The sequence below is a fragment of the Helicoverpa zea genome, chromosome 17, assembly GCF_022581195.2.
Source record: "Helicoverpa zea isolate HzStark_Cry1AcR chromosome 17, ilHelZeax1.1, whole genome shotgun sequence".
NCBI lineage: Eukaryota > Metazoa > Arthropoda > Insecta > Lepidoptera > Noctuidae > Helicoverpa > Helicoverpa zea.
This window is the reverse complement of record NC_061468.1, coordinates 5952168-5968521: the sequence shown is the minus strand read 5'-3', so window position 1 is coordinate 5968521 and position 16354 is coordinate 5952168. Positions and strand designations below refer to the sequence as shown.

At 33.1% G+C, this 16354-nt stretch overlaps 1 protein-coding gene across 1 annotated transcript in view; it reads left to right on the top strand.

The window, feature by feature from the left end:
• The window catches only part of LOC124638166 (proton-coupled folate transporter-like), a 39003-nt gene extending 23890 nt beyond the window's left edge, over window positions 1-15113 (top strand). Inside the window, exons 4-5 of the mRNA XM_047175053.1 lie at window positions 9701-9857; window positions 14867-15113. Of these exons, the coding sequence (XP_047031009.1) occupies window positions 9701-9857; window positions 14867-14954 (245 nt within the window). The 3' untranslated portion in view covers window positions 14955-15113. The remainder of the gene's footprint in view (window positions 1-9700; window positions 9858-14866) is intronic.
• Window positions 15114-16354: the final 1241 nt, after the last annotated feature.

Here is a 16354-nt window from a genome sequence, read left to right as displayed (position 1 = left end):
AACTGTTTCTTGCTACTTTGCCCACGTCCTTAAGAAACTTTTTGAAGACACGTGTAACTGCACAGAACCATTTTTTTCTTGCGGTAACTAGTTTTGCTAAACAAACAAACTCTCCAGTTATGCAAACCCTATCCTTACTTAATAATGTTCTAAATGTGTGTTTTTTCTGTCTAGCGCGCTTTCACGCCAAAATTCTGATCCTATTAAATTTTTTGTTACAATGATACTACAGCTGTAAAAAGGACATAGGCTTTATTTAAATGTACCTAGTTCTCTCGGGACACGTGTGAAACCACTGGTGGAAGCTAGTATTACTTAGTATAGATACAAATACACGCAAAAGTCAAAGGTTAATTATTTTTAAACAGCTAATGTTACAAGTGTTTGCACTTGGCATTGATAAGAAACTAATCAATATTGTGATTTTAAATTACATTATATTATGTCTATGTATTAACATGATATTAATAAATGATTGATAATGTACCTACTTATTTATTTATATAGCGTTGGTAATTATAACGTAATGTGTTTAGCTTTGGTGACAGAATAATACACACTGTAGTATTTCATCGCTCATACGTATAGGGTTTAAAAAGAATCTGGACAGACATTTTTATGGTTACCTGCATTCTTTGAATACTTAAAAGAAACCTTGATATCATTTATCAATGATACATACAATTTAACTTATTCAATATTCAGGTAAAATTAATATAGGTACTTAATGTTTGCTTAGTATCGGAACTAAAACCAACTAACCTATTATCTACTCACGATATTTAAAACATATTAGCCGTGTATTCCTACAACTACATAAACAATTATAATACAGTAATTATATAGAACGTGCCACATAACATCCTCAATCAACAAAGATTACAATAACCAGTTAAATCTAATTATTTATCTCTAACAAAGTTATTGTATAATAAGCAATAATAAATATGATTATAAATGTCTTTAGGTATGCATTTTGATGCGTCTGTAATGTTGTAAACTGCGTCAATTCACTTCAATTCTGTCTTGTTATTACATGAATTCATTTTCACTTTGCTGATAAACATACTTACATGACGTCACCACAAGGGCTGAATATTTTCAGCTACATTCACATCGTACCTTAGAGCATTTAACTAACCGGAGTCGTTATGAACACATACGGTACTTAGTATTTCGTACGTGTACGAAAAAGTCTGTCAATTTATGTGAAGCGAGGCAAAGTAACAAATAGTGACAGCTTACTCATGCATTTTTGATCTAATCGTTACGCACGCACACACGATAAAATTACAATGAAATAATATAATATACATATGAAAGACATGTAAGAGTAGCGCATTCGTTTCCTTAGATTCTTCAAATCTAGCCCAACATAGGAAGTGATAGAGGATAATTTTGACGTTTGAAAAGTGCTGTGTTTCGTCCTATTTTTAATACTTAAATACTTTTTGTCCTATTTTCAAGCATATATTTTTTGTTGGTATAATGGTGTCTCCTGTTGGTTAACTTCTCTAAGCTTCGTGTAGTCACATTTCATCTGTTTAGCGCGTGACGTGTTTGTGGTCGCGTGGCGTGCGGTTAATGTGTCTCGAATCTAAGGGTAATGGCTCTTTGGGTGGCACAGCACATTAAACACTAAAGTAATGCATTCGCTTCACTGGATTCGTATACCTATTTGTGTTAGAATAACCCTATGTGTTATCAGATGAAGGTTAACAAATGATTATTGTATGAAGTTATTTAACTGAAGGTGAAAATAAATTAATTGTAATCATTAAACGCGACATTTCTGAAGTACGTTTTTACACCTATAAGTACCTATCTCATAGAGTATTTTTATTTTTTTTTCGTTTTTGACAAGCTTATTATATATTTATGTGTGTAACTAATTAACTAGACGAGGTAGTAACTATTTAAACGAGTTAATAATTTTACGCCACAGACCTATCAAGTATGACTAGTTCTTGTAGTAAATGCTGTAGATTTTCCATTCACCAGTAACTGAGTAACAATACTAGGAAAATTTAGCTCATACCTTTATCTTCCAAGAAATAATAAATATACATTGTTTAACATACGCATAACTAAGTATCTAATGACTCAATAAGAAAATCTTTTTATCGTGTAATCACACCAACTGAAGAGGCAAACTAAACAATTTAACCGACCTTCAGTCATTTAGAGCATTTTTAGAACAAATATTTTTTCAAGATTATTCCAAGTCTCATCAACTTCCTCTGATATGAAACATTTTTAATGCGCTATTCACAAAACTTTACATGATTCATAAATGCGCAACGGAAATGTTCTAATAGATATATCATAAGTAAATAGCAAAAATGAAAGATGTAAGGTCTATGCTTTTAGTTGTCATTAACATTATTACTTTTTAATACTCATATCAAGAGGTTTTATTGATAATCTTCCGAAGTCTCCGTAATTTAGAAGGAAAATAAATTATACCTATTAAACTCTAAGCAAAAATGTTCCTGTAATAGCTAGATTGAAAATCTGTTCTAGTATCTTTACACGCGTTCATCAACAATTTCTTTGCATAACATAGAAAGATGCCGCTGTGTTTTGCCTTACATTTCTATATTTGTATAAGTTTTCATAAAACAATGATGTTTACCCGCAATAGTTACTTCAGATGCTGAAGATTGCACGTAAACGTGTCCTGCAGTCATAATTATGTAACTTAAGTGTGAGACCAAGAAAAGTTATCTAATTACCTAGATCTGATGTAACCGACCTACATATTGTTCACGGTAAAAGAAAATACTTACAGGTATATATGTATATAAAATTATGTCAAATAGATATGTTAAAAGGTCACAAATTACTATCCTTGACATATTTTTGTTTTAATATTTTAAAACTAAAATAATGACAACTTAAAATAATCATCACTTTACACACATAGGTAACTGAAATAGAAAACTTCGTAGATCAATCAATGAAAATCCAAGTGAAGTAAAACTTACATCGGAGGAAACGAACGGAATTTCTAATTTACGATAACGTGTACCATGCTTCATTAAAATTATAGGCTAACACAAACTCAAAATGTAATCTACTCCATAAGTATTTACTACTTGAACGACGCGTTGAAAAACCAATCAACGAAGTCTAAAGTTCTTATTTAGTAGGCTCATTATGTCCTACTACACGATTATTGGCCACGGCGGCTGTTCTCATATAAGGAGATGAGCCCGCTGCGTAGGACGTAGTAAACCAGCATTTGCGCAGACACAGGTGCACTCTCTATTCGTTCACTCTCATAGCCCGATGGGACGACAATCCGACACGACCGGAGAGAGATCAGGCGCAGGACCGACATTTATTTTACTTTGAGATGTGGGCCTTGAGCAGTACAAAAATCCACCATTTTTAACGACTCTAAATATACCTTCACACATTATTGATTATCATCAGATGAAAATTTACCTAAATGACCAAAAGCCGTGCCAATCAGTTTTAAAAAAGTTACTAAAGGCAGTCGATCAGTGTTTGCCGTAACTGCATTACCTAATTACCGAATGTTTACTTTCTTCCTTTATTGTTTAAACTCGTTACATTAACACTTGGCTAAACCCATTCATACTTTCTGCACAATGTTGACTGTTGACATCTAGTCTGGACGCACTTCAGCTTAATATGATGTCTGAGCTCTTAAGAGTTTTATCATCGCCAAACAATTTTTGGTAACTAGTTATAAAATACTTTAAAATGTTATTTTTGTAATAGAGTAAATAAGTACGTTCTTACCATGTACGACAACAAATGTTTGTAAACAGTTGTTTTTCTAGTTATGTGTGGTTTCTGACTAGATACTTTTGTCAGCGGTTTGGCTATTCATTTTTTAAGTCCTCAGTCACATACCATATTCATGCTGTTTCCTAGCTCTTGTACCGAGTCTGAGAGCCATTATGCACGAGTTAGGAAACAGCTGTGCAGTTTATGACAACTGTATCCTTAGTTTTGACCTCTATAGTACAAGTCCTTATTGGCAAACAATGACCTGATAACAGGTAACTTTAAGGACTAATAATTATATAAATTAATCATATTATTCCAACATTCTCACGCCATATTGTTTGCCATTTATCTACCTGCAATATTTACTGGAAAAAATGAAATACGCGCTAAACAAAAAAAGATACAACATAATTTATTGGCTACCCATAAAATGACAAGATATTTTTTATCATTTAAGTTTTGGCAAATATTTTTAATCAAATGCAAATAATATAAATACCGTGGCCTCATATTTTTCCCAGCCTTGCCAAATAAGTGACATAAATATTATTCATTTGATTAAAACACGTAAAATATTTGGAGATAATGTGTGGTATTTACAACAGCTTGAAAAACGAATATTTAAAATGAAGTTATACCTAATTTTTCAATTTCTGAGGTAAAATTAGGTACCTATTTTTCGGCTCCATTACACAAATCAAACCGGCTTTTCACAACGGATTTTCATATTTTTCAGGAATATATTGTGACAGGCTTATGAGTAGGTATGCGAAGTATTTTCTCCATTGCGAGTCGCTATTATCTCTTAATTTCGTTCATTATTTTTTATTCACTTATGGACGGAAAACAAGTTACTTACAACTTAATTCTACATATATACTTAAAGTTGCCGTAATCTCTGCACCTACTGCACAGATTTTGAAAATGTATTAACCAATAGCAAACTACTTTATATGTGAGTATATTGGGTTTTTTAAATTATTAAGTTCATAAAGTAGTTACAAAGTTGAACTGTCGCAAAATTATCCATACTTAACTTTCTTCTTCTATTCTCTCTTTCTTCTTTTTCTATTTCAACAAAATAGCGAAAAACCTCAGAAAGTCGTGCAAGATTTCAGTTTGGTAATTCATTATCAGTTTACAAACACTGCGCTATTGTTTCTACGAAACGTTAACTATTACTGGTACGTTTTGCGGGTATTTTGTATTTACTTACGTGCTTATTATTATGGTATTTCTTAAGACATTGAATGGCACTGATAACTGTAAAGATTCACTGATAAAAACTGTCATAGTTGTGACTTTTGTTTGCATAAATCGCTGAGATTTTATTCAGGCGTTGCGTAGTTGGAGATGTAAATAAAGTCTAAAGATAAACAATATGTGTAGGTATGTATCATAGGATTTTTCCAAATTACAGTTTTCCTCACATCCGGAGGAAATTGATAATAAATTAAGTCACTGAGCAAACTGTGATTGTTTAGCTGAAGTAAATGTTGGAAAGCATACTGACGAGTAATTTTAGCTTTGTTCATACTTATAGCTAGTTAAAATATCAACGAACGTACAACTTAAGTGAGTACGTAAGCAATTTTCTTGTAGCGTTTCAATACCGTACACGGTCTTTGTAGCTCGTTTGTGAAAAGGCTTGTGTTCTTTGTACATTTAATATTCTTACTCTCAAATGCTTTAATATCTTATGCTTTGGAAATTGTTAGTTTTAGCTGTTCTCTGTGGTTTCACTCACGTTGAAACTAACCAAGTCCGTTATCATGCTAAAATAAATCTTATTAGATTTTGCATAAAGAATTAGACAGATATTTTATTTACAGACTGACAGAGTAACTTTTTTTCGTCAAATCTAAAATTCCTGTATGATTCTTATTTGACAAAAGGATGGAAGTTATTGTTAATAGATCCAACATTTTGAGATGTCTGTATGTATAGGTACAGTGAACTATAGTTAAGTAAACTTGAAGATTAACCCCCTTACTTATAAAATCTCTAATCACCTTCTAAGCAACGTTTTAACTAATCACTACTTAACGTCTTAAGTAGTGATTAAATGTTAGTTAAGACGTGCTTAAGCAACGTTTAGAAGTAAGAATTTTCTTAAACAGCCCTTAAGTATTACTTGTTATTAATTCACGTTTATAAGTAAGGCTGCTAGTAAATAAATTGTTGTCTTTCGAGCAATAGGTAGTTCTAAGTTAGCATAATCATTAAACCGAGACAAGCGACACGTGGTTTTACAAGACATAATACTAAATGGCGATTATTTCCCATAATAATAGATGTATTGATTACAAATACTTGTTAAAGCAACAGATATTATGTCAATAATAATTACATGATGACTTACCACGTAGCTAGTTTAATAAATAAAATAATATTACGTTGTCACATCTCGCATAATCTCGTCTTTATCCTTGGCCTTGCAATATTAACAGTGAAATATAATAATTGAACTATTATAGTCATACTCATAATATATAAACATGATGTTTCCGACAGGTTTACTTACCAATACCAACCTAGTTAATATTAAGTACCAACCTAGCTAATCCAACCTTATATCCGATTTCCGTATTGGTAAATATTTTTTATGACAATAAATAGATTAAACACATTACTCATTATCCTGTTTTTTCTGTCAAATTATAAATATCTGAGTAGAGTAAGAAATCTAAGTAGTTTAAGAAGATAACATTACAACATGACGAAATGTGTCTAGAAATTACAGTTTTCATAAAGATTAATGTAAAATTAACAGCTAAATGATTCATTATTCTGTAAAATTGAATACAATGGTTAATTCTGAAATAGATTGTCGGCATTATTGTTAAATCAAAATAAGCCGCAATAGTTTATTCTAATTATAATAATTTCCTTGATTTAAAATGTTTTAATTGGTCTTAATCTCTTCATTAACCTTAGAGTCATTTGTGAATGGCAACACTGTAAACGTTCTATTGTTTCCATTCATCATTTCCACACAATAAACAATAATATAGATTTTTTAATCTGCATAAAGAACTGATTGGCTAATTAGCCGCGCAATATTGGCGCGAGGTCATTATCAAATTATGAAAGTATTTTTATAACAAAAAGTGTCCTAATAATACTGGAATTTTTCCATCGTCTTTAACTGCTGTGAATGAATAGATACCTCAAATATATTTTTCAATTGCAAGTATTTTATATACACAGTTTAAGGCACGTTAAACTGTAGGTCCCGGCTGTCAGTGAACATCCTTGGCAGTCGTTACGGGTAGTCAGAAGCCAGAAAGTCTGACACCAGTCTAACCAAGGGGTATCGGGTTGCCCGGGTTACTGGGTCGAGGAGGTCAGATAGGCAGTCGCTTCTTGTAAAGCACTGGTACTCAGCTGAATCCGGTTAGACTGGAAGCCGACCCCAACATGATTGGGAAAAGGCTCGGAGGATGATGATGAAGTATTTTATATACTCTCTAATTATTCACGTAGTTCTTTCCAAACTCCTCTAATAAACATATACCTAATAAATATGTACAGATTTAATACTGACTAACCTATAAGTACCTACCTACACGAATAAACATCAATTAAATAAATAATTATGAATAATCTATGTAACATGATATGCCTAGGTACGTACTTAGGTATATTTCCAATAAATAATCGTTTAGGAAAATAACCTACCAACAGGTTAGATGCAACTTTATTTACTTGCTCTATGATTACGATTAATATAATCGATATAATTGATCATTGTATGCATAATGTATTAATAGGTAATTATTAAGAGGAGTGCCTTGTGTAGGCATAATTTATAATTTAATTTATTACGGCTATTTATTTATGTAGGTAATTAGTATAGGTAGTTTGCAGAGGAAGATTTAGAAATGTTTCCTTTTATAGGTACTTACTTCTTATTGATATATTAGTCATAGATAATAGAACAAGACAATAAATTCAACTTCATGTATGATGTATTATGTACAATATATAAATAGTTCGTTCTGAACCATAGTCTATACCTCATCATCAGCCTATAGCAGTCCACTGCTGGACATAGGCCTCTCCAAGTGCACGCCACTGAGATCGATTTTCGGCTGCTCGCATCCAGCTCCTGCCAGCCGTCTTGCGCAAGTCATCACTCCACCGTGGCTGAGGACGTCCTACACTACGTTTGCCGAGGCGTATAGTAGTAGTAGTAGTCTATACCTACTAAAAAGAATATTACTTATTTTTTGTTTGTTGGTTAGTTTGTCTAAAGGGTCTAAAACTACTGAACCGTTTTGGAAAATTATTTGACTGTTAGGAATAAAAAAGTATAGGCAAGAATCTTGCTAATAAAATTATTGAAAATAATCTCAATCTGTTGACCTTTATTCCAAAGAAAGATTTGTAATTTGCCTGACATTACACGAGTAGGCACTTTATAGAGTTTTTGAGGTCATCTAATCTGGGATATGCGAACTTTAAAGGTTAATATAATTGGTGATAACCCTGTGGAATAATTTCCTAATAATATTAGGTCAATTAGTTTTAGCGTTCATTGTATTGTTTCTAAGTATTTTATTTTTATCTAGTTATTTTCCCGCGGTTTTACCCGCGTACTGTGGGAACTGCCCGTACCAGATTAAAATATAGCCTATTTTACTCAGGAATAGTGTAGAGCTTACCTCCAGTGATTTCTTTAAAAAATCACAATTATTATAGGTATCAGTGCCTATAGACATAGATCCTACTAATATTATAAACGCGAAAGTTTGTATGTATGGATGTATGGATGTTTGTTACTCTTTCACGCAAAAACTTCTGAATGGATTTTAATGAAACTTTACAATAATATAGCTTATACATCAGAATAACACATAGGTTACAATTTGTAAACATATTGTTCGAAATACTAAACCTACGCAGACGAAGTCGCGGGCACCAGCTAGTTATCTATAAATAATAATCTGTATTGTAGGCATATAAAATATCTGAGAGGTTTTTGTACGTTATTCCCGATATTTTATGAGTTTCTTTTTCAGTTTTTAAAATGAATAAACAAATCCAATAGTTCTTGATACAAAATCAACTTTTTGATTAATTGAATAGCTGAGTTTTCATCAAATGCCAATCCATTAGCAACAAGGTCAATGACATTTAGATCCCTTAGCCATATTTAAAGTCTAAAACCTGTTGTCTGCTGCATCACAAACAAAAACAACTACAATAATATTACAAGCTTAGCCATAAACTGGATATGTATTAACATATTAATAATTATTTTCGTATGCATGCACACACATACATTGCCATTTATTTTTATTAAACAATTATGAATAGATTCTGTATTGAATTAGCTTAAGATCACGTTTGTGTTAATCGAGTGGCAACTGGAAATTTATGATTAGCTAGTGTTTGTAAACAAACTAAAAATAACTACATAGATATAGGAATTATTATCTAGAATCTGAATGAATAATTCACCAGAACTTAGTCATAGAGGCAGAAGTATACTTGAGAACTGTCTTTTGCTCTCGTAATAAACAACTGGAGAGACTCAATTCAATTCAATGTTTTTATTTGTGAGCATACATTCTTAGTTATGTTTTTGATAAAAACATATAACGTTTTCATAAAAATCGATAGGTATGTATACGGTAAAAGAGTGCCTGTAATCTGGACATCAAAAGTTCGTAATGCAGATAAGACTACCTTATTCTGTCAAACTATTAACTACAACCTTCTCCTAAGTTTGACAACCACTATTCCGAAACGACATCAAAATCGGTTCGGACAAACGTGTGGTAACCACATCAATCCAACATTATGTACATGCAGGTTAAACCGAGAACCTCATTTTTTTAAGTCGATAAAAAAGACAGACTTCATGAATCACTATAACCCATCACGACCTTATCAAGCAACTTTTCTTCAACGTCCTTTCTCTCTGTTCCAGGCAAAACAAGCTCTCTAATAAGCATATCAGAGGCACTGGTGCCTGTGATATACTCGCCCGTGTACAGCAAGGTGTACCTGACTACACTGTCCACCATGCCCGGCGCCTTCTACCTCATCAGCGCCGCGCTCGCCGTTCCTGCCATAGCCATATTAATGTGAGTTGATATTAAGACTTTATGAAGAGTTTTTAGGTTCAGTAATCAGTGGGTAAAAGGGGACCCTATGGTCTTGACGAAGAGCTCACAAGGCAGCGCTAAGACTGCGCTGAGGGTCTGTCACCAGGCTGTGTCTTATGAACCATGATGGCCTAAACAGCCAAAACATTCACAGATGATGTTTTTGATGGGAAATAATTAAAATAAGTATTTTATTCCCCTAAACGGGATTTTATACCGAACGCTGCGTGCGTAGGTAAATCTACTGTAATTACTTTCTGAAAAGTCTCTAATAATCTGAAGTCTAAAACATCTTATTTTGTTAATTTCTGCCTCATTCTCAATCCTATTCCTAAGCTAATTACGGTCGTCGCAATATCTTTTCCCAGTATCTCAATTTTTACAACGAAATATGCTTCCATGTCATAGTTTCGCATCTGGTTTAGAATTTTAATTAATTTTGGATCGATTTTTACCGGATGGATTTAAAAGGTCCATCTAAAACCACATAGGTAATTGAAACTCCCCGAGTTTACCTACTTAATGTACTTTGCATGTCCCACACAGGACTTCCCAAATAGTTGGATACCTCTCGTAAACTTTTATCTTTAACACTATTTAGATAAAGAGGTTCTTGTGGTCAGATCATTAATCACAATAAGTACACTTACTAGACTCTTTGATCCTATACTTGATTGAAAGTATAGTTACAACCGACGTGTTTAGACGTGGTCTTTAGATCCAATGTTAAGGATTATCCTAAAATGAAGCAATCAGTGCTATAGCAATTTATAAGGCAGATCAATTTATGAATTTAGTAGATCTATCTAAAACAGTGGTTCTTAACCTTTTTGACATGAGGGACCATTTTAACCAAAGTTTGTCTTGCCGGGGACCACCTCATCGGTTTACCTAAATTAGCACTCAGTTCTTTATTATTTATCAAAAAAAAATCAAAATGAAATCTTTATCGGACTTCAACCAAATATTACGTAAAATGTAGCCCAAACATACATTTTCATGAATGGGGGTACTAGGTACGACACACCCGATATACGTCCATGCGAAAACCCCCGCTCGCAATCATAAGTCGATAAAAAATAAGTTAGATAACGTATAGCAACGTCGCGAAGCTAAGCTTCGCGGACCACTTGGAATGCCTCCAGGGACCACCAGTGGTCCGCGGACCACCGGTTAAGAACCACTGATCTAAAAGCAAACAAAACAAAACATTTTTGAAAACGATTAAAGTATATTTTTGTGTTTCCAAAACTCATCCTCGATTGAAACATAAAATAGCTCACAGTTTAAAAAAAGGTCTGTTGTTTATATTCATTTCACAAACGAGGCAAAATCTCACTATTTTGGTAGATTCTAGTAGACACGTCCCGTCTGCAACCGCTCGAACATTTCAACATCGCGACAAAAAATGACCTTGCGGTCAACTCGAGAGTTCGCCCTTACTATAATTTTGTCATCTGAGACCAATGATCGATTTCTAATCGCAGTAGTAGCCTTGAACTATTATCTATTTTCTATTTATTTCCCTTTGCACGACCTTCAAGCCCTACGAAATATTTAAAAGTAATTTTCAACATTTTTTTTCTACTTTTGTTTTTTTTCTTAAACCTTGGAACGCGAACCTCCATTGATCTTTCGATTTAATAATAAAAGTAGGTATAGGTACTCTTTGGTATTCTCGTAAACTAATTTACGTCTATTATTAACTGTGACTGGTGTACCGTAAAATAAAAGTAATTGTACAAACCTAATGGTAATAACACTTTTTATTCCCAAATTAGAAAATGATTTATTGAGTTCTAAAAGTTGGCATTTTCTTTTTATTTTATTTAAATTAGTGTGATTTGTGAATGGTTTTTCTTAAGCCTATAAAGAGATAGATGATTGTGGTATTAATTCAAATTCTAACAGGTTTACACGTATACCCAGCAGGTCGTCCTATCGAACCTCGAACATTCGAAACAATAAATAAATTGCTTATTTAAAAGTATCTATTATTACATCATGCCACAAAACAATAAAATTTAGAATATATCACTGGAATTCCGATAGCGACTGGTCGCAAAAAACTCAAATTTCCGTTAAAAAGATTCCCATAAATAAATAAATTACTGGTTTCCTAACAGTTTTAATGACATAACACCTTAGACATTAGGATTTCTTGTGCGATTCTTCGAATTGATACCGCTAAGGCCTTTCAGAGCGAACATTAAGTATTATTGTAGGTAATTTATTAAGAAATGTTGTTAAAAAAGTTGTTTTTGCAAGCCTGTCTAGTGTATGTCTATTTATCTTTTCTTATCTGCTCATTATACAGTGAAATCATCGGTCTTCCATGCTTTAAAACAAAAATTTTCTCACGCCTATTCTATTTAATAAATAATACTTTTTTACGGTTGTTTGTTTAACTGTTTGATCGTTAAATATCACTTACATACAGTTTACAAAGCTTAAATTAATTTTGAATCTTAAAGTTAAACCGGGGGTTTATCAATATTGTCCGTAGGTATCTACTGAAAACGTACCTTTTTCATTTGTAATAACTTTTTGATGTAACGAAATGTAAAGCAAGAGATCCTTACCTGAACTCTGATGACAAAGACTGTTAATTTAATTATGTGTAGATACATGTTTTCATTATACCTACCTAATATTTTACGATTCTATTCTTAGAATCTATACCTAACAACCAGTTTTATTTTTAATTTATTTTCTAAGCCAACCTCTTTGTTTTATCGTGGAGCTGTCACCATTCTAACTGGCCGGTAATTTGAACGATAACCTCCGGCTTTCGCTATCTTCTTTACGTCCAGCCATTTATCACTCGATTGTGTTCTATTTACATAATAATAATTTTGCACGAAAGTGTCGTTATGGATTTTGAAAATAATTTATCTTTGAGAAATTTTGATTAAATTATTTAATAAGTACCTTTTGTATGGATCTTCTCTAGTCTTTTTTCACCTGAAGCTAGGCTCAGTGATATGCTGTAATGTTGCCTTAAATCTGTTTTTTAAAGCAATTGGGTAGTTACCTCCAACCCATAATTGCAAGACATTGTTTTTACTGGTTTTGTTGCAAACAAAATAAATGAAGCCAACAGAATATCATGACCATTAATTGAGGTTTAGCTCAACACTTCAAAGTGCCAACCTTCATAAATTTCAAAATATATTATGCAAAACTTTGAACAACGGTTGCCAAAAACTATCCGTTAATAGAACATAAATCGCTCAACAGTCCAACTCATCCTCCGAGCCTTTTTCCCAATCATGTTGGGGTCGGCTTCCAGTCTAACCGGATTCGGCTGAGTACCAGTGCTTTACAAGAAGCGACTGCCTATCTGACCTCCTCAACCCAGTTACCCGGGCAACCCGATACCCCTTGGTTAGACTGGTGTCAGACTTACTGGCTTCTGACTACCCGTAACGACTGCCAAGGATGTTCAATGACAGCCGGGACCTACAGTTTAACGTGCCATCCGAAACACAGCCAATGGTGTCTAAGATATACTTAGAAAGTACATACAGACTTAGAAAAGTTGCATTGGTACTTGCCTGACCTGGGATCGAACCCGCGCCCTCATACTTGAGAGATTGGTCCTTTACCCACTAGGCCACCACGACTTTTCAACAGTCCAACTACAACCATTTATCTATAAGTTTCCTCAATCCGATTCAATTAACTGCACGAGTCATCCCACACTCATTGAACTACAAATTTTTATCGAGTGAATCGACAGAAAATCGTTAATTGAAATCGATACCTTCGTTACGTCCAAGGTTAATCTAGATATGTAGGTAAGCATTTCATACAAGAATGGTTCGTGTCACTCGTTTCATATTTGTAGGGACCTCGTAAACATGATGGGGGAATAGGAAATATATCGAATATCGATAGATTGAAAGTGGAAAACGAATCAAATCCTGCTTCAATCTCGTTTGGTTTACGTATCAAGAATGTTGTGTTGTTTTCTCATAGGTGTAGATAAAGGAGCTGGATGTATCTACTGCTACAATATCTTGACTGCGATCATACGATTTTCTGAGTCCAATAAAATTATTTCGAAATCTGTTATTTAAAAATAAGAAATAGGTAACGACTTCGTAACCGAGACGATTCTCAGCAACCAGTATATTCAAGTCTTTGCACTTATTAAATAATAAAGTATATAAGTATAAATAATAAAGTATATCTTACAATATTGTCACTACACTCAGTAACTTAACCTTCCTGTGCATAACAGTGATAATTAATTCAAATTCAAATTCATTTATTTGCAAAAACATGTGTAGATAATATACATACATAGTGTGATGCTTATTAAAGGTGTTACATAGTATTCTTTGGCTCAACATGTTTGACCATAACTGGTGTACAAATTAGTTTGAAACTATCATAAGATTATTAAAACAACAAAAACAAAGAATAATAATACAAATAAGTCAAAAATTAGGAATTAATTTAAAAAAAAAAATGGTATAAATGTCATGCAATTCAAAATACTTAAAATAGAAACGCTTCAGAAGGTGCATTTAGGTATAAGTAGGTAATTACGTTATAATAAACAAACATGTGTATTATTGTTCTACAACATTTAATACACGTGGAATGATTTAATATCGTTTCAGTTCAAAATTACAGATTTGTTCGTGGATGCCTCTAACACGAACCTTATAGGTAATTGGGGTGTTAACAAGACTTTCATAAAGAGAAAACGATCAGACAAACGTACCTTCTGATAAACCCAAACGTTCTATCCTTAGGTCCTCCTTTATTAAGACTTCCAATAATAATCAAGACTTGAATATTAGGTGGATCCTATACGTATTTCAACTTAAGAAAATTAAGTGACCTCAGGGTATTTTCAACTTAGGAACTTATTGGATACTCCAAAGATTTTCCCCTGTAAATACTGCATCTGAATGTATTAGGTAATGAATACCGTACATATAAGTATCTAACCATTATTTTTTTCTCTTTCACAGATCAATATTTCTTCTCCGGAGAAAGGACGAGCGCGAACTTGCGGCGCCCGAGCCTAAACCGAAGGAGAATGAAATCACTCGTTTTTGATAAATATTTATTATTGTTAAGCGTTAATGTTAGTTATAAATATGCGAAAAATCTCAATAAAATTAAGGTTTGTATAGAATCGTGTGTATTTTTGTTTTACGTGCCCGAACTAATAGGTAGGTTATCCACAAAACCCAATAAAGTTATCCAAAAATGTAATTGTGTTTTTTATTAAAAAATGTAATTGGTATATTGTATCGTATGGGAATCACACAATAATTGGGCAGGTAAGTACCTAAGTAATGTCGATATGGACATGATTTCTAAAACCATCCTTAGTGAAACCGCCCCAAAGAAAAATGAAGTCTGTGGTCTCAATAATGAAACGCAATACCTAGATACTCGTAAACTGTTATATATTTAGTATCCCATTGGGCTGTAAGAGTGGAGGAATGGTGAGTGCATCTGTCTCTAGCAAACGCTTGTGCACTATAATATGTCCTGCGCCGTTGACCAATCTCCTTAGTCCTTATGTGAGAACAGCCGCTATGGCCGATAATCGAGTAGAAGGACATCATCGTCATAATTTGGTATATGTAATTTTCTTGTAACTATAAAGTAGGCAGGTAAGTTAGCTTCTACGTTTACAGGCATAGTTTTCAATTCAAACACGACCCGGAAGAGCCCTATCAGTATTACCTATAGTAAAACATTTTATTTTAATTAAGTTTATTGAGTCTAACAAATTATCATTGTTAATAATGCTTTATTGAAGATAACCCCTCTTGATAATAGTCAGGTCATTGCCTTTTTTACACAAACGAGACCTTACATCTCGGTTGACAATAGGGTCCTTTAAATGTTTCCTACAAATTTATCGTACGTTTCCAATTTTCTATAATATGTAGGTGCTTAAAACAGCTATCCTATAACACCGGAAAATGGTTAAAGGATATTTCCCTTAAAATTAACTGAAAAACAAAGACCTTTGATTTGTAGAAATTCCTAATAAGTTGAATCTATGACAATTTGGTAATTATTACCGTATTTAAATATTACAAATAACTATTTGCCTAATTCGTGAACAAAGAAGTCAATCAGAAATGTACTCATTATACGGATAACCGATTCAAATATTTACACAAGATATAAATAATTGGGTCATTTAAACTTAATTTAATTGTAAACAGTATTACTATCAATTCGTTGCTTTATCAAGGGTTAGAGACACGTGATCAACATTTGTTTTAGATAAGAATTTTTAGTTTTTAGTCATTCCGAAGTAGGTTTTATGAGACCCCGATTAGGGTAGGTACGTGGAGCGGAGTTCTGCAAGTCTACCAACAGACAACAAATGTGTCAAGATGGGGAACGGCAGAAAAAGAATTAGCTTAGTATGGAACAAACCAATTCAAATGAATCACAAACTTAAAATTGCAGTGGCTACAATACTCCACCGA